This window comes from Siphateles boraxobius, unplaced genomic scaffold (assembly GCF_051911475.1).
Source record: "Siphateles boraxobius isolate OS27281-9 unplaced genomic scaffold, OSU_SipBor_1 13, whole genome shotgun sequence".
NCBI lineage: Eukaryota > Metazoa > Chordata > Actinopteri > Cypriniformes > Leuciscidae > Siphateles > Siphateles boraxobius.
The window spans coordinates 11,230,906-11,257,952 of record NW_027508733.1 but is presented as its reverse complement, the minus strand read 5'-3'; the positions used below and the strand labels follow the sequence as shown (position 1 = coordinate 11,257,952).

Sequence of the window (27,047 nt, the reverse complement as noted above, 5' to 3'; positions counted from 1 at the left end):
CTGCAACTATCCATTGTTGAAGCTACTTTGAGTTTCTAGTTTCTCATGCTAAAAGCTGTTTATAATTTAAAGTTGCTAAACTACAGTAAAGCTACAGTTTTACAGTAAAACTTTTTGGTGATGCAGTTAGCCATTGCACTACTGGCTACTAACGAAACAAAAATAGCTGTCTACTCAAAAGTGAAAGTTTACTGTAGTTGTAGCTACTGTAAATTTTGAGTAGGCAGTTTGTAGAAAAATTGTTGAAGACTTTAAAGGTTTTTTCGGTTACTTTTTCATTCATTTTGTATTCAAACCAGTTGTTCTGCATCTCAATTAGAGTGGCAACATATTTATATGTTTAAAAAACATAATTATTTATTAGCCATTGCATTTGTGTTTTAACTTCCTGCTTATTCACTAAAGCTATATATGAAAGCAAGGAACATACTAGGAGATTTATAGATAATTACTACATTTCTCCGCCAATATGATAGCCGATTATTCAGAATGATATCTACTGATAGTTTAATTTACTTGAGGAAAAATATCTCTCCCAAATAATGCTGTAAACTAGACTGGAAACCCTCTCATTTGTACATTACTATAATATTAAAGGTTAGAATTAACAACAGAGGTAATATATTCAAATGCTATTTATTTTCAGATATAATAATAAATAGTTAAATAAATAGTTTTCATAAATGCTTGTCTTCATGACAAATTTATTCAAACATATAATTACCAGTAAATGAACTTCTCTCTAGTGTTTTTTTTATTGCTAACTAAAGAACTGTGAACATCGGATAACTTTCCAGAGGTAAATGTAACGTTATGTGACATATTGTTCACAAGCTGTTTTATTGACGTATTTCCGTAATTGAAACACAGATTGTGACATGATATGGATTTCGAAAAGTTGTACTGTGTCTTTCAACATACCTTCTGATATTCACACAGTATGAGTTGCAGTCTCAACCTGTTTTTCCACACCCTTTTGATTGATAGGATATAATCGGCCCTGTTCATTGGCTATTTTTAAACAATCAGACGATGACTTAAAGTGAAAATAATAGCTTTTATCGGCAGATACCGATTATTGACCGATACATCTCTAATAATTACCTCAAACACCCCCACCACCACACTCGCCCCCTCCACAATATTTTTTTTTTAAATCATGCTAAAATACTGCTTGTTGGAAAATATAACTTGTTAATGGAAACACAACACTGTTTGGAAAATAGTCCATGCTACAGTAACATTTATTTAAGTTTGATTTTATAACTATTCCCGACAAGAGTCGTTCTTGCTCCATTGCATCTAAACCAAGTTAATTTCACCATTAAGGAGTTCAGTTAAAGTTGTTAAAGTTCAGTCTGTTGAATTATGTCATTTCCTCCAGTCAAACAAAAGAAAGAAAAACTCAGGTTGTCATCGAGTCGTCTGTAGAGATCGATCAATAGAACAGCTGTGCAACAAGACACTGTATTTTAAAGACAGGCGGCAGTGCTTAAAAACAACGCCTCCGTTTTTCTTCCAAATAGTGTGCTTTGAAAATAAATCGAATGAATGCTTGACTCTTTGATTCTGCCAGAATCAATCTTGCACAATCTAGGATAGAAAAACAAGCAGCTAATCACGAGGGGTCTTATTTATGGAATTTCTATGTAAATTTCTTAATTTGAACAAATAAATCCATTCTTATGCAAATTGTCCCATTGAAATGAACACAAAATGTATGCAAGTAAGTTCTATGGATTTGAAATGACACCAGAATTGATTCTGCTCGTGTTAACTGTGACGATATAATTGATTAGTAAGTCCTAATTTCCTTTCAGTGCATGAGCTACTTTCAACAGGAAGTTTAGTAAAGCGATTGCATGCTAGCTAATACATAAGCACACACGCATCACTATAGTGCGTAGATTTGCGTTTGTGTGCTTTAGGCTTTCATGCATGGCGTCGTACAGTATCTGTTCACCTCTAAGCCACCGCCACACACACCATGATGCATGCATGTTGATATCTTAGCTTTCTTTCCTAGAAACTCTAGAGTGTTTATTTATGAGCTGATAATGCTGGGGCGGTGACACATTCAGTACATTCAGTTTATCAAAGCATGACGGCTGCTGTCCTTTTTATCACCTAGGAAAAAAGTCCCATGACTCTGTGCATCTGGATGCATAAGGAGATATTATGTGATATAAACGGCCCCGGATTATTAACGTAAGGGTATAAAAATGCGCAGTGAAATGTGATCTGGTGCTGACATCAGATGCAGGTTGCACTGGGAGTATTCCCTGTCCGAGGGAGGGAGTTTGGGGCCATGAAGTGCATAACATCCCAACAGCACCATTCCTCTTCAGATGTCCTAATGCGGATGGAGAGACAGATTGCAGGAGATGTCAGAGTGCTCAACACCATTTCTAAAGAGAACAGTGATGTTTTCGCATTCATAGTATCTGGATTGGCTTTTCTGTGGTTGGCGATTCATCTAGAATGTCCTCCAAAGTGACTTTTTAAGTGTAACCAAACCCCTTGTTTTGTGTTCTTCATTTCACTATTGATCAGTTTTTGGTTTAACACCATGGTAAGAATCACATGCACCATCTCCTTCAGCACAGACAACGAGCCGGACGGCCGCCCGCACCAAGACAGCTTCGACGACCACTACAAGCGAGTGGCGTGGTCGAGAGATGGGGACAATGCCAAGTACCAGGAGGAAGACGAAGATTTGGAGCCGTACGATGGGCCGGAGGATGAAGAGGCACCCGACATCAGCCTCACCACTTTTTTTGGCGGCTGCTCCCTCCACGGCGGCAACCACGTTTTTGTGCAGGACAAGCTAAGCGTCCGCCGGGTCATGTGGACGGTGGTCTTCCTGCTGGCGATCTCCATGTTCCTCGTGCAGGTGGTGGACCGCATCATCTACTACCTGAAGTACGACTATATCACCATGCTGGACGAACGCAACGCCAATAACATGATATTCCCCGCCATCACGCTCTGCAACATCAACACGTTCCGGCGCTCGCAGCTGAGCTACAGCGACCTGCTCTTCATGGGGCCACTGCTGGGATACGAGGACAACATGTCTCCGGGAATCCCTCTGGCCCCGGAGCCCGACAGGCAAGGGTCTCGATTCAGCCTCCCAGAGTTCTTCAACCGGACCCGTCACCGCATGGATGACATGCTGCTCGAGTGCAACTTCGCAGGGAAGGAGTGCGGTCCAGAACACTGGAGAGAGGTAGGACAGTCGTCCGGATTGACTCGTATTAAGTAGGAGTCGAGTTGTAGGCCCCCTCCGGCGCTCAATCCATTCTCGGCGTGTTATTGTTAGGGCGGCTGACTTGAGGTGTCAGAGAAGATGAATAGGTGTTCTCACTGTATCTAACAGGAATCAGAAGCCATTTATTCTTTGTGTTCAGCGTTGCAAATGAAAACAGCATCTCAGACCCCCATTATTACCCTTTGACTGCTCATGATTGATAATTATACGCTGTCGCCTGCTTTTGTATAACACATCGGTCTGTTTCAAGGCCACTGTAGGGATTTTTTTTTTCCTCTATACTTGCTGTTGAAGTTTTGGCAGTGTGTAAATTGGTCTCCGGTGAGACGTGTTTGCATAGATTTGTCAGATATGACAACAAGGTTATTTTGCATTGTTCTTCAGGCTCGTGGATAGGGTTTTTAAAAGGTTTTTGCAGTTAGTTTCTTCAAAATGAACCATTTTAAGCTGGAAACTGGAAATGAAATGACTAAGTTTTTGAAGAATGTTTGCTGTTTTTTATTTTATGCAATATTGAATTGAAGTGTATACATACTGAAATAGTGGTAGAAAACAGATTTATTAATACAAAATAAATATTTATTTAGAATTTGGCTAATACAATCCAAGATTATTTGAGAAACAACTTGTCTTGATTTGAGAAACAACTTGTCTTTATAACATCGTACAATTTTTATAATTATTTTATCATTTATTTTTGTATTTTATTAGTGCTGTCAAATTGATTAATCACGATTAATCGCATCTAACATAAAAGTCTGTTTATAAAATAAATGTGTGTATATATATATATATATATATATAAGTATATACACATATATTATATAAACACAAACTTCTACGTTAGATGCCATTAATCACAATTAATCGATTTGTTTACAAAATTTATCGATCAAATAAAAAAATAAAAAAAAGATTTTTTTTTTTTTTTTATAAATACTTGTGTTATAAAAATAGGTTTTTATACATGGAAAAAAATGCATCTGCATTATTAAACTGTAAGAAGCTCCCTTGCAGTAAAATCATCATATTTGGAGGTGTTTGTCATCAAAGCATTTCAAAACATATTACTGTATCGTTTTTCCCTCAAGAGCGTGTCTGAGTTTGCAGCTAATCCCTTTATGTTGATGAAAAGAGGGCTGCCTGTCTGTGAAATAGGCATTTTGTTCGTCATTGTTGCTGATCTCAAGGTTTCTAGCCGGCGCTCATACCATTCGAGATCTCCCGCGAGTCGAGCTCTTAGTGAATTATGTGATGCTTCGCCATAAAGGCCAAGAATATATCTGGTAGTGCTTATTGAAGAATGGGTTTAGAGCTCTTAAGTATATTTAGTTTCATGCCTGATAAGTGCATATGGGGTTTTAAACGCCGCCGGCCGCGCTCAGATAATGAATGTTTATTATCTGATGCCTCCTGTGGGATGTATTATCAACCTACTTAAAAGGGGCAGAACGGATAGTCTGCCATATGCACACAAACAAAGCCTCCCACAAACATAAATACATGGTATCTGGATTATATAATCCACATTTAATGGTTCGACTAGCGTATCAACTCATATTAGCCAGCTCAGTCAGTCAATGCTAGTGTTCTTTGCTAATCACAACCTTGTTTGCTAATCATTCTTGCGACACTAAGAATGTGAGTTCACTGTTTGTGAGTCTCCATCGATTGACAGATATTTAGAGGAGCGCTTGGGCGGGTCGATATGAGGTGGGGCTGTGCCAAGCAGACAAGCAGCTCATCTTTCCGTCTTGTGGCCGAATTTGAGTCCCACTTCCTCCAGCTCCATTAGACAAGGATCTTTTTTCACCTCCAGAGCACAAGCTCTAGTTTCGCCGTTCTGCATGCCCAGTCGTGCAGTCAAGTAGGCAACTACCCAGGTCATTAAGTGCAGCAGATTACATTAGTAAAAAACATCCATTATCTATTGTCAATAGTGTAGTGATGTATGAAGTACATGTCACCAAGCAGCCGAGCTGATTTCTGTTGGTCAATGTAGTGAATTCGTATGACCAACTGAACCAGTTGTGAAAACTGAATTGGGAAATCTTTCACCCTCACACCGTGTTCAAACCAGACGTGAAGCAATTTTTTCGTCCACACCAGAAAACAAAATAAAAAAATCTATCAGAAAACGCAACAAAATCAATCAAAAGTTCTAGCCAATCAGAAGAGTTTGTAGGCGGAGTCTCTCTGCAAACACACTGCACTTACAACCAAATGGATCAGTACCAAAGTCCCTTTCAGGCAAGTCATTTCATGCGGCGGCCATCTTTTCAGTCATGCAAGTATAGCTCCTATCTCATGTCTCTTTGAATGGCCAAAGCTGTTCACCAAGCTTACAATTCAATTTCATATTTGAAATCACCAATGAAATCTAACAACAACTGTATCATAAACGTGGTTCCCTTTCGATGTCACTCCGAGTTGCGTCGGATGACGACGAATGGGGTTTCGCTTAGAAAGCCTATCAACTTCGAGTTTTACAAAACGAGCCAATGGCAAAGAAATGCCATAGGTCTGCGGAATTTGCATGGCGTAACTCCGCCCCACCTCGTGGGTATAAAAGGAGGAAGCCGGCAACATGCAGATATGTTTTCGCTTCGGAGCCAAGTGTATTCTTCTCTCCACAAGCCATCTCTGAATTGTCAGCTTCACAAACGAGTACCTCGAGTGTTGGTGTGACGGCGATCTACGGCGAGAGCGTGCTTCCTGCTGATCTGTTGCAGTGGTCTGCCAGTCGTGCGTTTCTCCCCGGGTGCTTTCAACACTTGAGTTTTCTCTCACTAAAAGAGCTTACACGTGGCACGTCTTTTTAAAGATGTCTCGCCCGTGTACTTCTGGTTGCGGCAGATTGGTATCGGACTCTGATGGGCACGAGCGTTGCATAGTATGTTTGGGCATTGATCATGCTAGAGCAGCGCTCGTGGATGACTCATGTTCTCTCTGTGGGAACATGACCATCGCGTCATTACAGTAGAGACTCCGTGAACTCGCAAGAGTGAGAGTCCCCTCATCCACCCCCCGTCCTGCGGCTGGTGGCCAGGGTGACCTGAGGGTTACGGTCTGGAACAAGGCGCCGACTATGTGTCCGCGACCTCAGCCCCCCTCTTCAATGACGGTGCCCGCTAGTGAACTGCTGATCCCCGCGGGTCTACCCTCTGGTGGCCCACGTGTTTCAGTTGAAGCTACAGAGGAAGATGCCATGTCTGTTGCAGCATCACTAGGTGGGTTTGAGTCTTCTGGAAGTGAGGGCTCGTCACAGCTGCCACCTTCCGGTGTGCATACGGCTGTGCTCGAGTCTGATCCGTAGATGACGGCCATGCTTTCCCGGGCAGCCGCGAGCATCGGACTTGAGTGGAGGCCTCCACCCTGTCCTGAGCGCTCGCGGCTGGACGATTGGTTTTTGGGTAAGGCCGCCGACCCTCGTCCTCAGCAACCCCCAATATCTTTCTTCCCGGATGTGCATGATGAGATCTCGAAGTCCTGGAAGACCCCCCTGTCTTCTCGGGACCGCTCGCTGGTCTCATCCGCCTTTCCTCCCCTCGATGAGGCAGCTGCCCGTGGGTACACTGGGCTTCCCTCGGTTGAACGCTCTGTTGCCATGCAACTATGTCCTCAGAGTGCTTCTTCTCGCGCAAGCCTAAGCACCCATCCAAAGCCTGTAGATTTTCGTCGACCCTGGTGGCGAAGTCGTACAGAGCGGCGGGACAGGCAGCTGCTTCACTGCATGCTATGGCCACTCTGCAGGTCTACCAGGCCCAGATGCTCAGAGACATGCACGAGGGCAGGACAAACCCAGGGCTCTTTGATGAGCTGCGCGCCGCGACCGACCTTGCTCTCCGGGCGACTAAGGTTACCGCGTGCTCCCTGGGTTTGGTGATGTCCACAGCTGTGGTCCAGGAAAGACATCTGTGGCTGAACCTGGCTGACATGCGGGACGCCGAGCGTTCGGCGACAGTTCGGGGACGCACAGATAGATCTGTTTGCCTCTCACGACTTGACCCATTGCGCCCAGTTTTATTCCCTGATCGAGGGCACGCTCGGCATGGATGCTCTGGCGCACAGCTGGCCGCAGGGCCGCAAGTATGCGTTTCCCCCAGTGAGCCTTCATGCGCAGACCTTGCGCAAGGTCAGGGAGGACGAGGAGCAGGTCATTCTGGTTGCCCCTTACTGGCCCAACCGGACCTGGTTCCCCGAACTAGTACTCCTCGCGACAGCACCTCCCTGGCCGATCCCTCTGAGGAAGAACCTTCTTTCTCAAGGACGGGGCACCCTCGCCCGATCTCTGGAACCTCCACGTGTGGCTCCTGGGTGGGACGAGGCAGGTTTGAGTACCCTACCACCAGCGGTGGTGGCTACCATCACTTCCGCTAGGGCGTCGTCCACTAGACACGTCTATGCGTTGAAGTGGAACCTCTTCGTCAGCTGGTGCTCTTCTCACCGAGAAGACCCCCGGAGATGCTCGATCAGCGTTGTGCTTTCCTTCCTTCAACAGGGGCTGGAGCGAAGGCTGTCTCCCTCCACCCTGAAGGTCTATGTTGCTGCCATTGCCGCACACCATGACCTCATCGAAGGTATGTCGGTGGGGAAGCACGACCTGGTCATCAGGTTCCTGAGAGGAGCGAGGAGACTAAATCCGCCTCGCCCTCCTCTCGTTCCCTTTTGGGACCTCTCAGTGGTTCTAACTGCCCTGAAGAGTGCTCCATTTGAGCCCCTGCAATCAGTCGAGCTTAAATTCCTGTCTATGAAGACAGCGCTCCTGGTTGCACTGGCCTCCATCAAGAGGGTAGGGGACCTGCACGCATTCTCCGTTGACGAAGCATGCCTGGAATTCGGGCCGGCTTACCCTCACGTGATCCTGAGACCCCGGCCTGGATACGTGCCCAAGGTTCCTACCACTCCCTTCCGGGACCAGGTGGTGAACCTGCAAGCGGTGCCCCTGGAGGAGGCAGTCCCAGTGTTTCAGGACCTCAGAGCAGCTCTTTGTCTGTTATGGTGGGAAGCTGAAGGGAAAGGCTCTCTCCAAGCAAAGGTTGTCTCACTGGATAGTGGACGCCATTGCTTTGGCTTACCAGCAGCAAGGTCGACCGTGCCCCCTTGGTGTGACTGCCCACTCCACCCGGAGTGTGGCGTCCTCTTGGGCTCTAGCGCATGGCGCCTCGCTATCAGACATCTGCAGAGCTGCAGGCTGGGCGACACCTAACACATTCGCCAGATTCTATAATCTCCGAGTGGAGCCTGTGTCCTCTCATGTACTCGCTTCAACCAGCTAGTACCGGACCAGCTCAGGTGTCTTCGCTTGCTCGCCATTCCACTCCACGGACTGGATACGTGCGATATTCTCCTCAGGTGAGCTTCCCCGAAAGCCCTGAGCTCCTCCAGCACTCCTGACGTTGGTGCCAGTGTCTATTGCCTGCGCGTCGGCTAGGTGCCTCCCGTGCGCATGGTCCCTCCTCTGAGCGACCCCGACATGTGTATTTCCACTGTAAGCCTCTCTAAGCATGTGTCTTTCCCTCGGCAAGCCACCATGCCACCCCTGGGGTTAAAATATTCCACCTGCGGCTGGACACCCCAGTGTTTTCCATATGCTTCCTTCGGGTCATATGTGTATTCTCTAAGTCCCCCCCCTCCGGGTTGGCATTAATTGCATACTTCCCCTAAGCTTGGGATATGCTTCCCAGTGTACCTTGATGTTCCTGTGATAAATGGAGTCCTTCGTCCAGTCTTGACAGGGATCTCGATTTACGCAGGGCACTGGAAGACAGCGGAGAAGGTGGCGTGGTTAGACTGGTAACCCCATTCGTCGTCATCCGACGTAACTCGGAGTGACAACGAAAGGGAACGTCTATGGTTACGTATGTAACCCTCATTCCCTGAGTAGGGAACGGAGACGTTACGTCTGCCTGCCACTTTCCGCTGTACCGCGGGGATCGCCTGAGCTCAGTCTTGGCTCCTCAGCGAAGAAACATATCTGCATGTTGCTGGCTTCCTCCTTTTATACCCACGAGGTGGGGCGGAGTTACGCAATGCAAATTCCGCAGACCCATGGCATTTCTTTGCCATTGGCTCATTTTGTAATACTCGAAGTTGATAGGCTTTCTAAGCGAAACCCCATTCGTCGTCATCCGACGTAACGTCTCCGTTCCCTACTCAGGGAACGAGGGTTACATACGTAACCATAGATGTTTCTTCTTCCCTACTATATAGCATGTGAAAAACAGCACGCCAACAGAGTAGTATGTCTGAATACATAGTATTCAAAAAAACAGTCGGAGAAAACTCCTCGGATGATTTATAACTTCCGGGGAGATTCTGAAGTGTGCATACGATGAGCACTTTGCTATCCCATGAGGCCGCGCGAGAGGATTTGTGAATGGCAGTGAAGCGATATTATCAAGCGACACATGATAATAACAACATGGCGAATGTAGTACGTCCAGATTACATTCATACTACACACAATCATAATATAGAACATACTTTTTTAACGGTACTGACTGAAATGATTTTTGTTGATGAATACACTTGTTTTTTTTTTACATTTTGAATGCTCGTTTCCTTTCATATCAATTTGTATAATTCCTAAGATCTGAGGTGTATTATCCATTGTCGCTTTCAGTATGGATATAAAGGGCATACAAAATGACATTCAAAGCACATAAACCATACCTGAGGTTATCATTACCCGCTGATCAGGACATGGTGTCACACCAAATTCCTGATTGCCTGGATTCCTATCTAAATTACTGGATTGCACCCCTGAAAATTCGCAGAAGAACTGGAAGTGTGACTATAAGCAATTAGCAATTTTCTTAACCCTCGTTCAGACTGTCAGTCCAAATCCAATCTTTCTTCATATCCGATTAAAATACGATCAGATTTAGCAAGCGTAAACAGCAAAAAAAAAAAAAAAAAAAAAATCACATGGAATGCACATGAAACTACATTCATGTGGTTTGAAATTATATTCAAATCGCATTCCTGGATATTTAAAGACTGGCATGGGACAGACAAATCGGATCTGAACTCTATATAATGTGGACAGTCAATAATTTTAGATCAGATTCCAATCGGATTTGGACTGACAGTGTGGAGGTAGCCTTAAGGTGATGATACACAGGGTAACTTTTTGAGCAATGTTGCTGGGCAATGTTGCCGTCAACGGGCAACCAGATGAGACACAAGGCCCACGACCGATCTAAATTATCCAGATAGAAATTTATTGCCCATTTTCAATGGGAAAGTGCTCAAGCAACAACCGCTCAGCAAGATTGCCCAGTAACATTGCTCAAAAAGTTGCCCTGTGTATCATCACCGTTAGTGATCAAGTTTTATATTTTTACCTGATGGACTATAAAATCCCACAGACTTTAATTAAAGAAATTACTCAAGCCGTTTCTAAACTCTAGGACTGGCCCTTTTTTGCCTAGCAACCACCCACAACACCCTAGCAACCAAATAGCATAGATTTGCAAGGGCAAACAGTAGTTTTCTTTAGAAAATGTTCATATATAGTTCCTCTCAGATGGATTTCTTTTGCCAGATGGTGTACTATTCTTGCTGAAGGAATCTGTTATCTAAACTGCTGAATTGGTCTAGAAAAAAATACTATCGAATGAAATACAGGTAATTGTAGATGTGGAATCAATAAGTGGGTTGTCGTTTAAGACTCTTCGAGATAAAAGCGCTGTCTAGACTTTATCTGAAGCTGTATTGCCTGTCTTAAGCGTTAAGAAATATGTGGTAGTGTTTAATTTGACCTTGAGTGTATAACTTTAACTTGATCTTGATGGTTTATCTGAGGATCGGCACTGATGAAAGGAGTTCATCCAATATTAACCAGGCGAGAAAGCACATTTCACAGCAGCTTCTCTCCAGCTTTGGCTCCGGTCCCTTCATAACTGCTTACGCAGCGCTCTGGGAAATGCTAATTCATCGCACGGCTAACGATGATGACAGCTATCGCGCTGGTACAGCTATCGCGCTGGTACTACTCGACCTCAGTGCTGCATTTGACACTGTCGATCACAAAATACTTCTTGACAGGCTGGAAAACTGGGTCGGGCTTTCTGGGATAGTCCTAAAATGGTTCAGGTCATACTTAGGAGGCAGAGGTTATTATGTGAGTATAGGAGACCATAAGTCTGAGTGGACATCCATGACATGCGGAGTCCCTCAAGGTTCAATTCTTGCGCCACTCCTATTCAACCTGTACATGCTCCCAATGAGCCAAATAATGAGAAAGAACCAAATCGCTTACCATAGCTATGCAGACGACACACAGCTCTACTTATCCCTATCGCCTAACGATTACAGCCCCATTGACTCCCTTTGCCAATGCATTGATGAAGTAAACAATTGGATGTGCCAAAACTTTCTTCAGTTAAACAAAGACAAAACTGAAGTCATTGCGTTTGGAAACAAAGATGAAGTTCTCAAGGTGAACGCATACCTTCAGTCTAGGGGTCAAACAACTAAAAATCAAGTCAGGAATCTGGGTGTGTCTCTGGAGTCAGACCTTAGTTTCAGTAGTCATGTCAAAGCAATAACTAAATCAGCATATTATCACCTGAAAAATATTGCAAGAATTAGATGCTTTGTTTCCAGTCAAGACTTAGAAAAACTTGTGCATGCTTTCATCACCAGTAGGGTGGATTATTGTAATGGACTTCTCATTGGCCTTCCCAAAAAGACCATAAGACAGTTGCAGCTCATACAGAACGCTGCTGCTAGGATTCTGAGCAGAACCAGAAAATATGAACACATCACACCAGTCCTCAGGTCTCTACACTGGCTGCCAGTTACATTTAGGATTGATTTTAAAGTATTATTACTGGTATATAAATCATTCAATGGCCTAGGACCTCAATACATTGCAGATATGCTCAGTGAATATAAACCCAACAGATCACTCAGATCATTAGGATCACATCGGCTAGAAATACCAAGGGTTCACTCTAAGCATGGCGAGTCTGCTTTTAGCTACTATGCCAGCCGCAGCTGGAACCAGCTTCCAGAAGAGATCAGATGTGCTCCTACAGTAGTCACATTCAAATCCAGACTCAAAACACATCTGTTTAGCTGTGCATTTACTGAATGAGCACTGTGCCACTGTTCGTCCGACTGTTTGCACTGTATTTTATTTTATGTTTTAATTATTCTGATTTCTGTATTTTATCTTTTATTCTAAACTGTTTTAATTATTCTGATTTATTTTGATTATTTTAATTTCTTCTATGTAAAGCACTTTGAATTACCATTGTGTATGAAATGTGCTATATAAATAAACTTGCCTTGCCTTGCCTTGCCTTGCCTTGAAAGCTTCCAGTGTTTGACCAGAGTTTGACTCTTTTTTTTGGAAGTGTGGAGGTGTGGAAAATGCTTCCTTTAAAGACTTCATAAATAAAATAGGAGTGTTGCTTTTTTTCAAATCAGATTAATTGCATGAGTTCCTAGAGTGTTGCTACGTAGTTCCTAGTTTGTTCTAGGTGGTTGTCAGGGTGTTATATGGTTTCTAGTGTGTTCTGAGGGGTTCCTAAAGTATTGTTATGTGGTTGCTAGGGTGTTCTGGGTGTTTTCCCAAGTTTTGCTTTGCAGTTGTTAGTGTGTTCTGAGAGGTGCTAGGGTGTCACTATACAGTTATTAGGGTGTTTTCCCAAGTTTTGCTTTGCGGTTGCTATTGTGTTCTGGGTAGTTGCTAGGGAGTTGCCATGCAATGTGGCTAGTGTGTTTTCCTAAGTGTTGCTTTGGGGTTGCTTGGGTGTATTGGGTGGATGCAATAGTGTTGCTATACTTTTTTTGGGGGGGTTAACAAGTGTTGCTTTGCGGTTTGCAAGTGTGTTCCAGGTAGTTGCTAAGGTGTTGCTATGCAGTTGCTAGAGTGTTTTGGGTGGTTACCAGAGTGCTGCAATGTGGTTTCTAGGGAGTTTCACCAAGTGTGGCTTTGCATTGCTATGGTGTATTGGGTGGTTGCCAGAATATTGCTATGCGGTTGTTAGGGTGTTTCCCCAAGTGTTGGTTTGTGGTTGCTAGTGTGTTCTAGGTAGTTGCTAGGGTGTTGCTATGCAGTTGCTAGGGTGTTTTCCTAAGTGTTGCTGTGTGGCTGCTAGGGAGTTCTGTGTGTTTGCATAAGTGTTGCTGTGCAGTTGCTAGAGTGATCTGGGTAGTTGCCAGGTTGTTGCTATGCGGTTGCTAGTGAGTCTTAGGTGGTTGCTAGGGTGCAGGAACAGTTGCATGCCAAAGTTTTATATTTAGGATAAGTAGTTTGTTCAAGTCACTCTGTACTCAATAGCGATAGTGATGCTTCAGTAAACAACACTAAGGGAACTACAAATTAATCTAAGTCTCTCATTTAATGTGGCTTGGAGTTTGATTCCAGTGAAGTTTCCTTTGAATGTGTCTGATGTCACTGTTGCTATCTGAACAATAGAGGGCACCAGAACACAGAGAATAACACTTACTCAACAGACTCAGACTTCTTCAGTCCACTGAGCGTTTAGCTCCATCAAAAAATGCAATTACAAAAGGAAAATGTATATACAGTTTAATATCCTGTCAATTTCTTGTAAATGATAAGTCCCGTCCACATTTTTTACTTTTATATATTTTATATTATTCTTATATTTACTTTTTCATAATGACTAGTTCATCTAAGGTTTATATCAATATTTATATTTTTATATTTAATTTGTATGTTGACCTTAGTGTGACAAAACATTTTGTCTGCTGAATGATTTATAGAAGATGGATTTTCTTCCTCTTTATTTTCACAAGATAATTTAAAGTTCCAGCGCAACAAAGGGGGGTTTAGATGAGTCTAGCTGGCGTACTGTCAGTCTGCAGCACAAAAACAATCTGCAAAAAGTACCTTTCTGCGAGTTTCATGCCCACACTTATCTTGTTCAGAATAGTGTTGTGATGAATGTAACTCGGCTTTGTTTACCGTGGTAAAGCCGAAGGTGTGCGGATGATCTCCATCACCAATGGCAACGCATTGAAAGCGAGTTATTGTGTTCTCAGGGTCTGGAGCAAGCCGCACTCCAACATATCTTAGAAAACTAACTACTGAGAGCTTTGATTTACTGTGTGTTTTCATACCTGTCATAAGGGAAACCAGAGACGCCAGACGACTTATTTCAGTGATGGATGTGCAGCATTATCTCAAAGACAATCAACAATTAACCTACACACAACCTGCTATGATGTTCTGCAGAGGTTTATAGATGCGTGAAAAAGTTCTCCAGTGAATCAGATGCCTCCAGCTGTTTGATATCTTATTCACATCCATAACCTAATTAAATGTTCAATTAAGTCATATTATTCAAAATTATATGGACTTTTGGGGACAGAGCCTTCAGCCCCCACTCTCTGGAACTCCATTCCCAATTCCCACAGACATTCGAAATGCTCCCTTTCTGGACACTTTCAAAAAACTTCTACAAACTCACCTCTTTACAAAGGCATTTGACCTGGAATGACGTTTATTCTTCTGTCTCTACAGTTATGTGTAAAGCGTCCTTGGGTTTCGTGAAAGGCGCTATATAAATTTAAGTTATTATTATTATTATTCATTTAAAGGTGATGTAGTTCCTGCACCACTAGTGGCACCTGGTGGAATTACAAAAACAAAGCATAATTTGGGCATCATGCCTCCACCAACTCAAACACCACAAACACAACTCTTACTGGAGCTTGTGAAAGCATGCCCAAACAGGTAAAAGTAGACTAGTTTCAATAAAAGGGTCAACATATTTTTAGGAATACTTTTAGCTTTGTAGCCATGTATCATGAGTAAGCAATTGAGTAGACTAAACTATGTCTAGAGCAAACGCAAGCCAGCTTATAATAAAACCATCCAATGTAGCTGTTTGAGGCTGAGTAAATATTACAAACTGGTACAATTATCTTTCTGAACAGGTGCTTGATGATGCTATACGGTATTGAAGCATCCATTGATGCACAATGCCCCGTTCACTTTGCCGCCTGTTTAATCTTTGAAAGGTCTAAATGCAGTGAATTTTGGCTTGCACTCCTGTGCCCGAAGCTGTATGTCTTTTCCCATGTAATGTGTCAGCCATGGTCCCACAGCAGCTAAACACCCTCTGGCTCCGCCCACAACAATAGCCACGTCCCCAAACTCTCACTATTGGTTAAGCTGGAAAGAGATTGACAGATCTGAGCAGTCCTCTCTCAGTATATGTTTCTCAAAAGGGTCAATGTTTACACTTTTGGGGGAGATAAACCCATGAATGGCATACGAATAGTAGTCAATGAACTCAAAACTGGGATAGGAAAGTGTATTTAAACAAACAAAAAAATCTTACATACCTGTACTTCACTTTTAAGGCAAGACACTACAGGTGAATAGGGTAAAACATTAACTAATAGATATCACCATACTTTCCCCAATTAATCAATCACAGTCCTTTACGGCAACTGTTTTGTGTGACAAGTTTTCTGAAATGTTATGTTTAAGTATGCTAATAAGGCATTTTCGAATGATTATCATTATTATTATTATTATTATTATTATTATTATTTCCAGAACTTAAATCTAAACATTGGATAATGCCAGGTTCAAAATTTGTACAACGTATTGTACTTGAAATCTATAGATGCAAATAAAGTGTGATAAAATAAATACTTAAATGTGTATTTTAGATGTTTTATTTCCAAAAAGCTCAAAATCTAAAAATTTACCAGTGCATAAAAAACTATGGATTTGCATGTAGTGTCATGGCCTAATTGGAACTTGAGTGCTGTCCGAAATGTTAAAATATGGGCCGAAATATTGGAAAGTAGAAAATGGACTCTACAAATGAAAAGTGAAATGGTGCAAATAGGGTGTAAATCCCATAAATGGATCCAATTAGAAGGAGCGTGATGTATGGGCCCGACCTGACCCCGAAATGTGCCAATAAGAACTTATCACGGCTAATTGGCTCGTTACTTAATCACTAATGGCTTCTTAATGTTTTAATCCGTCATACTGAGTAAAGGCGGCCATCTGAAAACGGTAGGATTTGTGGTGTTTGGGTTGAGGATGTGAAAGCTTCATGTTTTTTAAACTCACCTTTGAAGCGATTCACACTTGGCCGCATTAAACAGTTCAGCTGCTCCTAACTGAGTCAGATAAAGTCAAATCTGAAGCTCAAATCAATTGTGGAGAGCCAGAGAGCCTTGAATCATATAGTATCTGAGAGATTTCAGGTGTCTGATTACACCTTAAAGGTCACAGAAGCATGTCTTCGTGTATAGATGTGTTTTCGTAGCTCATTCATGCTTGTATACTTGCTTCTGATACATATTACACACAGAAATGGCAAGCACTTGTAAAATCACAGGCTCCAATCACATTATGCACAGGTTTACATGAATTTGCAGGAAAACTAAATTGTTTTAAAGGAACCAGGATGATGTAATGAGCAGTTGTGAGGAAGAACTAGTCATTTGACAAAATGTATGGGTTTTATCTAAGTTTAAAGAGGTTTTTTGAGCCATTAAGTAGTATATTCTGTTTGTCTGGGACATAACTGGTATTTAACACTTTTTGATGGACAGAAATATAATAAATTTTTATTCCAATTTAGCCTTTGAGGAATTTAAGGAATGCATCATTCTTAGGATATTAATTGTATTTAATTATTTTTTTGGTATATTGTTGTATTTATTTTACTCTGTGAAGTGAGAAGCTTGCTTTAAAAGCACTACATGCAGTTTATATTGAAGTATTTTATCATTTTACTTCATGTTATGAGTTAAAGCCTGACTCCGTAACCACTGGGTGATCTGTTTGTAACGCCATATTAAAAGGGTTGTATTTTATAAGCTCGTAGCTCAGAAGTGTAGCAGACATTCTGGAGGGAATGAGAAGGTTCTTAATAGCATGCTGGAGTGAAATTCAATTTAAAGGGCCCTTGGATGGAAGTGAACAGGATAAGTGAAAGAAGAGATTCAGATATGAGGTCAAGCAGGTGTTGAAGTCTCTCTGACACACACACACACACACACACACAAGTGTGTTTCCTGCAGTGTGAAGTCGACACGTCCTGCCTCATTACTCTTGCTCTGTGTGTCTGACAACCACTGTTATCCGCTTTTCCTTCACACACACACACACACACACACACACACACACACACACACACACACACACACACACACACACACACACACACACACACACACGTGTACCTGGAGCTGTATTAATACACCCTGGACAGACTCTCTGTGATGCAGACAGCAGGAAAGAGAAGTACAGCTTCCTAGATGAGTTCAAATGCTTTGTTTTTGATGGGTGAATCTATATACATATATATAATAAACTGTAAATTATAAAAAAAATGTCCAGATGCATTAGTGATGAGAAAATAGAGTAAAATGTACTTAAGTGTCATGAAAATAATTGTGATCGTAATGCAAAATATCTTAGTATTTTTGTTTGCTCTAGCTTGTGTCCTTATTTAGTGGTGTAATACAGAGGACCTGTCTCTCTCCCATTCATAGCAAAACACTTGAATGAGTTGTTTTCTACCAGGTATCAAAAGCACATCAACTAGTCACGGGGGTACCTCAAGGCTCAGTTCTTGGACCCCTCCTCTTCTCTTTATACACTATGTGGCTGGGGCCTATTATACAGGCACAGAGTTTCTTCTACCGTATGCTGATGACACGCAGTTTAAATTTTCATTTTGTTACGAATTAAGTAAAATCTCTAATCAAAGAGAACAAAACCATCCATAACCATTAACAGGGATCCAATCAACAAGATCCCTGGAGGTCCCTGCTCTCACTCCCAAGGCTTCAAAACACCAAACACTTTTTAAAGTGCAAAAAGTGAATTTATTAAACAGAAGTAAATAAGGAGCAACATAAATTTCAGGAGGGACAAAAGCCAAAACAAAGCTAACTAATTTAAGGATACTAACCTAGAAATCAGAACAAAAGCTTCCCTCCCTACTTATCATAAACAAAAGAAAACGAATAATAAATTAAGGAGGCATCCACCTCCCTACCATGCTCCGATTCGATAAGGATTAGGATGAGGGATAAGGCTTAACAACAAATTAAAATTTAGCAAAAGGTAGTGGTTTACATAAAATGTCTCGTTAACCAGTCCTTTAACAATCACTATGTACTGCATTCTGCTTCAGTACATGCATGTGTATTTTCAAGTGATCATTTGTTTAATTAGGGTTGGAACTAAAGTATGCAGGACGGTGGGTCGCCAGGAACAGGATTGAGTACATCTGGTCTAAAAACCTGGCATTGTATATTAGGAATATTGTTGGCACTTTAACCAATTTAAAAAGTCGCTTTAGAAAACAGTGTCTGCTTAATGCATAAGTGTAAATGTTTGAGGTGAAAAATGACCTTCAAAACATTATTTCATTCACCAAGGCAAGTTTGGCAAGTTTATTTGATATTTTATTTGATATTTTGTCAAGTTTTACCATGATATTTTAAATCCGTATTTGTAAAGCTGATCTGTGTTCTTGTGAGCTATAATCTTCTTTTAGAGGGATCTTTCATGTTGAATTTAATGAGATGCTTGATGCTAGGTTTGATGTTATTTCACACGATGGCATATTCGTCCATTGTGAATACTATTGGGTAATATCTACAGAACCTTCTCATTTAGTCATGCATTTTGATGAAATATGGTTTTCATTTTAACATCAAAGTTTGACTTGATTCATTTTTGCTCCACAGAAATTAAACCTGAACAACCTTCGACGTGACTTTGGAAATGAATAAGGCGTCATTATTGTGTCTTGTTTCAAAGACAATTTTGAGATCAAACAAACTTAAATAATTACTCCTCATGAGGCAGAGGAGGAGACGACGGAAATCAGTGATGTTCAGACGGTCACCTGAGGTGAAAAATAAAATTGAGTTTAAATGTAAGAATGGCTCTGACTGAGAATATTGCATCTAAGGGCAAGACTTTGATGTCCCGCTGTTCTGAAAAACTGACAAGATAGACTGCTGGGAAATCTGACCTGTAGCGAGGTTGTGTTGAAAGCAGCTGTTTATCTTTATAAGGCTCTCAGGGAATTCTGGGAAAATGACAATGTTATTTGCTGTAGAGATTGTTTCAGGAGATGTTTTCATCCATGAGCATTTGTGAAATACTGTTGCTCGTTTTAAAGGTTAGTCATGTGAACAAGATTCATATCCGCAGTGAGCCGGAGCAGCTGGCCCATGCAGAAGGGTTCAGTTCAACCCGGTCATTTATCAGAACTGCCTCACTAAAGGCAGGAACACGACAAGCCGACGCCGACGAACTAGCGCAGATGAAAGCCGACTGTGTTGTCGCCTCTCGTCGGGGTAAAAAGCTGCACTTGAACACACCGAGAGAACTACAGCCGACTGTTAGCTAGAAGGCGCGTTCTGCGCCTCCGTGTAAATGAGACAACTGTCTATTTCTGCAGATATATTAGTCTATATTCGTCATTCAAAAAGGGAAACCGACGCTGCCGGCTGCAGATACACATACCGTAAACAAAGCAGTGCGTGCTTACCGTTTTGAATATCAATCCTGCTAAACCCTTTCTTTATTCCACTCCGCTCATGTTAATATTAAAATATTCGCCAAGGAACACTCAGGTAAGATGACGATCATGACGTAACATAAGAACAGCCTTCTATCTGTACCGTTTTGACTTCTTTGCTCGCTGTTTTGCTTTTATTCTCGTGCACTGACTCTTTCACTAAGCTGAACAGCCAATCAGAGTTCTCTCTTTCCCCGACGGCCCGACACCGATTCAACATGTCGAATCGGCCGAAACAAAGCCGACGAGGTCCAATTTCAGCCAACGGTGCGGAACACACTGAGGAAACTTAGTCGGCCGACGCACAAAAACTGTGCGGCCTGGTGTGTTCCTGCCTTAACACACACTGATGGCGCTTTTTCCTTGGCTGCATCCGAAATCGCATATTTAGTGTCAAGTCAGTCAATGTCAAGTCAAGTTACCTTTATTTATATAGCGCTTTTAACAATATAGATTGTTTTAAAGCAGCTTTACGGTGATAATAGGAAATCAAAGCAACAGAGATTGTTTCGTCTTTACAGCAGCTCTAGAATAAAGTTATTGTCCAGCTAAAGTTAGTTTTTGATGGATTCACTTCCGTTGCAAAGATCGCCAGTTATCAACTTAGGGACCGCTTACACGACACCATTTTAAGTGAAAACAGAAAACTTTTAATGTGTTCTGGAGCAGTGGCGGATGTAGAACGTGACAGATGGGTGGGCCTGGATTAAGTCGAGGTGGGCCTGAATCTAGGGTTTAGTATGCTATATTTATGGAGATGAGAAATAAAAACTGCACTGTACAGCTATGATCAGCTGTTCGGCCGAGCTTTCGAAGTTGTTAATACGGAAAGACCGATGCTGACCGGTTGTTTTTTGTCAAATGACCTTGCGGCACTCTCTGAAAAGTTGAGATGTTTTTCATCTCGCCGCGACATATAGGCGCGCCTGGAAAAACGAGCGCGCTGCAGCCTGCACCACATGCGTATGGCAACTGCAAGCAGTGTTGCCAGATTGGAAATGTCCAATTATCGTACCAGGAGTTCAAAATGATCTATTTGGAAGAACATTATCGTACACGACGTAAACGTGCAGAATACAGCTATTTATCCCAACATGTAGGATGGATTAGATGGAGTAGTGTTGAAGTGCGGGCCGGGCGACACGTGTGGTGCCTGTGTGTGTGTGTGTGTGTGTGTGTATACGTGCTTGCGTGCAGGCAGGTGAGCCTGCAAAATGATTCTGGGTCAGAGAGAGAAGCGGTAGGATGTGTGTTTGGACGAACGACTGAAAACTCTGAAATTATCTTACATTATGGGATTTTTTTCATTTTTGATCGTACATCGTACATAGGTCAAAATTATCGTACAAATACGATAATTATCGTCCATCTGGCAACACTGATGGCAAGCTAAAGTATTCATAAAGCATGCGGGACGCGCGATTTGCCATAAAAGCGCGCGTTCTTAACGTTCACTTTGTGGTCACGGAAAACGCGCGCCAGAAATTTGTGGTTTTTGCATTAAAAAAATAAATAAATAATGTATGAAACTTTATTGTAAAGTGTTACCGGAATTACAACTGGAAAATTTGCGAGATGTGTCTCGAACGAAGGGATTAAGGGACTGTCCGAGGTGCTGAAATAAAAAACAGTGAACTTGAAACCGAGAGTTGTTTTTCTTTTCTTGTTACAAAAACACTTCAGAGGCATAAAACACCTGCAGACAGAAACAATATCATTTAAATAGCAGATCACACGTCGATGACGCACGTTTTGATGCAAAAAACGCGCGTTCCTGACGCGCATTTTCCGTGACCACAAAGCACACGTTAACAACGCGCGCTTTTATGACAAATCGCGAGTCCCTTGGCAGTCGAAACGCATGCGTTTGACGAGTCAATCAGATGCCTGACCATGTCTTTCACGGCCGCGTCGCTTCCATTATGAGCGCGTAGGCCTACATCTGAAATAACAAACTTGAGCGCGCAAAAGACGCGATATGTGAACGGGCCCGTCTTTGTCTTTCCAAGACCGGGTGTTCATGTGAACAATGAGCCTCGTCCCCTCTCCTTGCAAGGGTGTCAAAGTCTGGACAAAATATGTACAGTGACATGACATAACTGCCAGATTCAAACTGTGCGTTCGCGCGTTGGCTGGCGCTGAGCCAGAGATGGACGCGCTCAGGCTTGTCATATATCATATAAAGTGTTCGTCGGGCCGTAAATGGCCAAACTTAATTCATTATTATTATTATTATTATTATTATGCAAATTAAAAATTTCGTTTTTATTAATCTGATTGGGTGGGCCACCTGTCAATCTGGATGGGCACGTGCCCACCCAGGCCCGCCCATAAATCCGCGCCTGTTCTGGAGGTTCATTTGCTCGACAACTGTGTTTGGTGGCTCGAGAATGCAAACCTTGAAATAGGTTTCAAGGTGGAAGTTTTAAAAAGTTGTACAAAAAAATTGAAAACGTTATCTCTGTGTGAACTTCAAAAACGTGAATCTGTGAAAACGGTGATGACGTGTTTAGTCTATAGGTATGCGTGTTTGAATATATATGTGCGCAGGCGCGTTGTCTTTCTTTACAAATTGACTTCACAATATTACATTTCTGATGTTTAGTCGCTTCCGCGTATCCATGCGAACTGGAATCATTTTGATATGTGACAAGTGTAGTATGTGACAAGTGTATTATGATCTAGAAAAGAGTAGAGTAGGTTAGATTCATACTGCACACATTCATACTATATAGAACAGACTTATTTAGCAGTTATTCAAGCACCTACTCAAAAGTATGCAATTTCAAATACATTCCTTGTTTCTCAATTATCTGTCTGTGTTGCAAAATTCTCAGTTTCACAAGGTGCCTAGCTAGACAGCATTATGTGCATCCCAAATATTTGGTTCCTTTCAGAACGTTAGATTGTTTCGTGTGATTCTTCACCAGACGTCATTTTTGATGTTGTAATTGGCATAATCGTCCTAGTTAGGCAACATTGAACGTTCTTTTGCAGCATTTAACATTTCTATGTTGTTTTCGTGGAGTTTTTATTCTCTATACTTGAAAAATACAGTTTCTCTCTTGATTCGTTTTGAACATCAATGCACAGAGACGCTGTTTAGTTTCGGTTACATTGGTTACTGAAATGTCCTTGTTTTTGTGCATGCTGACCACATCGTAACACTTATATATATATAAGCAAATAAATATAAATAAATAAATAAATAAATGGCGATAATACCGCATATTGAGACACTCAAAATCACTGCAAGGGAAATTCCTTCACCACGACAGCCCTACCTTCAGTTGTAGAATTTGAACATTATGTCTTGGTTTGATGTTTTGAACATTCTTTGATTTAAAATTTTGCTTCTCTTGAATCAAACATTTTGAGAGATGTTTCTCTTTAATCTAATATATTTTTTTACTGATTTAAGCAATTTGAAGAAACTTTCTCTGAATTAAAGCCATTTGATATTTTTTCCTCCCAAACATTTTAAGTGTCTTTTCAATTTAAACGTAATTAAACAAAAAAAAATTTGTGTCTATTTGAATGTTTTGAACATTCTTTCTCTGGAATTGAATCATTTGAATTTCTGTCTCCTGATTCAAACATTCAGATGTTTTGATTTTCCCCCCTCAGAATTCAAGCCGTTTGGTCATTTTTCTCGATTAGAAATGTTTCATTGTCTTTGTTTTTTTACCCTTGACCTTGGAACATTTAGAACATAAATTCTCTTGAATCTATTCATTTGAATTTCTATATCCTGATTCTTGAATATAAATTTTTTCTTCAGTTGTTTTGAATGTTCTTTTAATTCTGTTAACATCTTGAATATATATTTTTTTCAAGTCTTTTCAAACATTCCTCTAATGTTTTTAATGTTCTCTCTTCTGATTCAAACATCTTGAACGTTTTTTCCACCAACTCTAACCGTATCTTTCTTGAAACGCAAATCTTTCAAATGCTTTGATCATGATTTCTCATGAAAATTCGTCAAATGTCATGACCATTCTTCTCCTGAGGCACATTTTTATTTTTTCGGATGAATGTTACAGTGCAGCTCATTAGGTTTAGAGAAAAAGTCTGTCTCTCTCTCTCTCTCTCTCTCTCTCTCTCTTTTGCATGCTCATGTTTTCTGTTTCTGGCTTTGGCCATGATTTATAATCTCTTCTCATCCACTGCTGCATTGTCTAGTTTTTATTTATTTATTTATCTCTCTTTTGCCTCCTCTCGTTCACCATTCTTTCAATAAAACTGAAGCTTGTCTGCCATCGTCAGAACTGAATTATCTCTTTTATCGTGTGAGAGATTCGTCGTCTCCTTCCACAGCTGCAGACTCTCTCCGCAGAGGACACTTGTCTTCAGCCTGGGTGCTGATAGCCTATAGGCAGCTTTCCAGATCACTAAAGCATACACTAGTAGTGTCTGAGGTCTGGGTTTAGTAAGCAGAATATTAAGTAAAAACTGGACTGTCAAACCAGCTGTGATACTAGTTTATAATATTTGGCTAAATTTGTAACTGGGATCTCTTTAAAATCTCAAGACAGCAATCATATTAACAATCAAATGGAGATTTTGATTAAGTCTCTTGCTTCTCAGATGTTTCACTTCAAAAAAAGACTAAACAATCTTACATGTGGAAAACTTTTTTTTATATATATATAATTTATGAACTATTTTTAAATATTTCTCTTCATTAGAATGAGATCTCAAAATATCTCAAATTGGGCTCAAACTGCTTACTTGATCAAACTGCTCTACACAAAAGTTTTCTGGCTCTGTACTCTTACACTGAACAGTTTGAGTTGTAAATAAAACTACTCCATTAAACTACTCCAAAACCACTTACTACTGGTCAACCACCAATGGTGACAGTTCAAAAATGGGAAAAAGCACTTCTTGTGTTTTTTTGCCCAATGTTTGAATGCCTGTAACTCAAGAACTATTAAAGATATATATTAAAGGGGTGGTTGATTATGATTGAACTGTTTTAACTTTAGTTAGTGTGTAATGTTGCTGTTTGAGCCTAAAGAACATCTGCAGTTACAACGCTCAAAGTTCAAAGCAAAGAGAGATATTTTCTTTTAAAGAAATTGCTTTTTAAGGACTACAACAAACGGCTGGTAGGGACTACATGACATTCCTCCCGGGTTAGTGATATCACAAACCCAAACATTTACATCAACCCCGCCCCTGGGAACGCGATTTATAGATTATCAAGATTATGCTAATCAATGACTAAAAGAACTACACATAAGCTACATAAATTCATCAACTAACCATTCAGAAATGTTGTCTACATGTTGTCATTTCTTCTTCAGTCTCTCCATCTTTGACTGACTCCAGTTTGAACTTTTCAGGACACAAGCTGTTGTAGCTCCACCCCCTGTGGTGGAAGCAGCAGCTTATTTGCATTTAAAGGGACAGACACAAAAACGCTGTGTTTTGCTCATCCTCAATAGGTGACAATTTTAACATGCTATATAAAAATATCTGTGGGGTATTTTGAACTACAACTTCACACACACACTCTGGGGACATCAGAGACTTATTTTACATCTTGTGAAAAGGGCAGTATACCACCGCTTTAATTTTTTTTTTTTTTTTTGGTGTCATAATTTTTAAGGCACAATATGGTTAATTTTCAGATATATGGGGATCTCAATTTGGCTCCATGTTTAAATTGTTGAAGTCTACAGATTTTCTATAGCTAAACCAATGCATATTAAATATCATCAACTTCTAATCAAAACTACACTTAAATGTATTTATTTTTTTGTCAGGAAGGTACATGCATATGGCATTAGATTTTAAAGAATAACAACCAAACATCTTTGAAATTTCATTCAATAGCATTTTTAAACAATGGCACTTAAAATTTTGAACTACATGTTATTGCAACCATGTATAAATTAATGAAAATGCATAATTTTTAATTAACGAGAACTTGGAGAATTAGTATAAAATAAATGAAACTACTCCATATAAAAAACTAAAAAACATTTTGGAATAGTAAATGTAAGTCGCATTTCAATAGATGAAGAAATCAAACTTCATCAAATTTAATTTCCCTCAAGAAATACAGAATCTTTCATTTTGGCAAGAAGAGCTTTACTTTGACTGAAGAAGTCAATGAGCTCTTGTTGTAATGTTTGCCATTTCATTTCAAATGGAAAGAGCTGTATTGTTGTCTTGCTTTTTGTTTTCCCTTTGTTCACCGTGAAATAAACCACTCTAGAACACATCAAGGCTATTTTGGGCTGCAAATGTTTTTTCCCATCAAATGCTGTCTCAGTTATGGCTTTGTCATGGTTCTAGTCTCTTCCTAAACCCACTGGCCATCTCTGCTAGACTTCAGTATCACTCAGCTATTAACACACTTATGAAAATTAACCATAATTTAAATATATTAAAACTGCCTACCATTTGAATAACCACAGTTTTACTGCAAATACCATGGTTAAACTAGGTTAGTGTAGTAAAACCATGGTTAATTTTGAGTAGCAGAGATTGGTACCTCAAACATTCTGCATTGTATGAGTTTTTAACATCATGTGTTCTGGTTCGGTCTGTTGTAAAGGACTAGATGTTGATATCCCTCAATAAATGCGTACTTAAGCCACTGATGAGACTCTGTTGGATGGTCAAATGAGTGATGGCACCGTTTGGGTTATTAAGTGGGCGCCCTCCTTCTTCGGTGTTTCGCTGATAGGCCCACGACACCTCCAGAGGGTTCAGCAGTGAATCCCAGCGTCCCAGGTTCACTCCCTAGGTGCCATCAACTCACTTGGTGCCCAGGGGGAGTCCTTTCTTTTCATCCACACCCACTGGCTCCTCTTTTCAGCAGCCCTGGAGAGGTCTTTGATTGCCTGCTGATGGGCCTTCCCTCACACTCCCATCTCCCCGAGTAACCTGGATGTTGAGGTGACAACGAACCCACCTTGTTCGCATTCCAGCCTTGTTGTTGCTCATCGGCTGCAAGTTCAGAGTACCTCAACCTTTTCTGTTCGTAAGCCTCCTCTACTGCACCCTCCCAGGGCACGGTGAGCTCAATGATGTAGACAAGCTTGAGTGAGGCTGACCACAGAACTAGGTCTGGTCGCTGGTTGGTAGCTGTGATCTCAGCTGGGAAGCAGAGTTTCTTGTCCAAGTCTCCCAGCAGCTTCCAGTCCCGTGCTCTACCCAGCTACCCAGAGTCTGGTCTTGTGGTGGTGAGGCTGGCTTGACCC

General features: G+C 41.3%; 1 protein-coding gene across 5 annotated transcripts in view; it reads left to right on the top strand.

Moving 5' to 3' along the window:
- The window catches only part of asic1b (acid-sensing (proton-gated) ion channel 1b), a 236,128-nt gene that overhangs the window by 168,567 nt on the left and 40,514 nt on the right, over window positions 1-27,047 (top strand). Inside the window, exon 1 of one of the 5 annotated variants that reach the window (XM_077225546.1) lies at window positions 2,152-3,229. The exons of 3 other annotated variants lie outside the window; for them this stretch is intronic. In XM_077225546.1, the coding sequence (XP_077081661.1) occupies window positions 2,570-3,229 (660 nt within the window). In that variant the 5' untranslated portion in view covers window positions 2,152-2,569. Of the gene's footprint in view, window positions 1-2,151; window positions 3,230-27,047 lie in introns of those variants that run through there. One more of the 5 variants, XM_077225547.1, reaches the window with a different exon arrangement.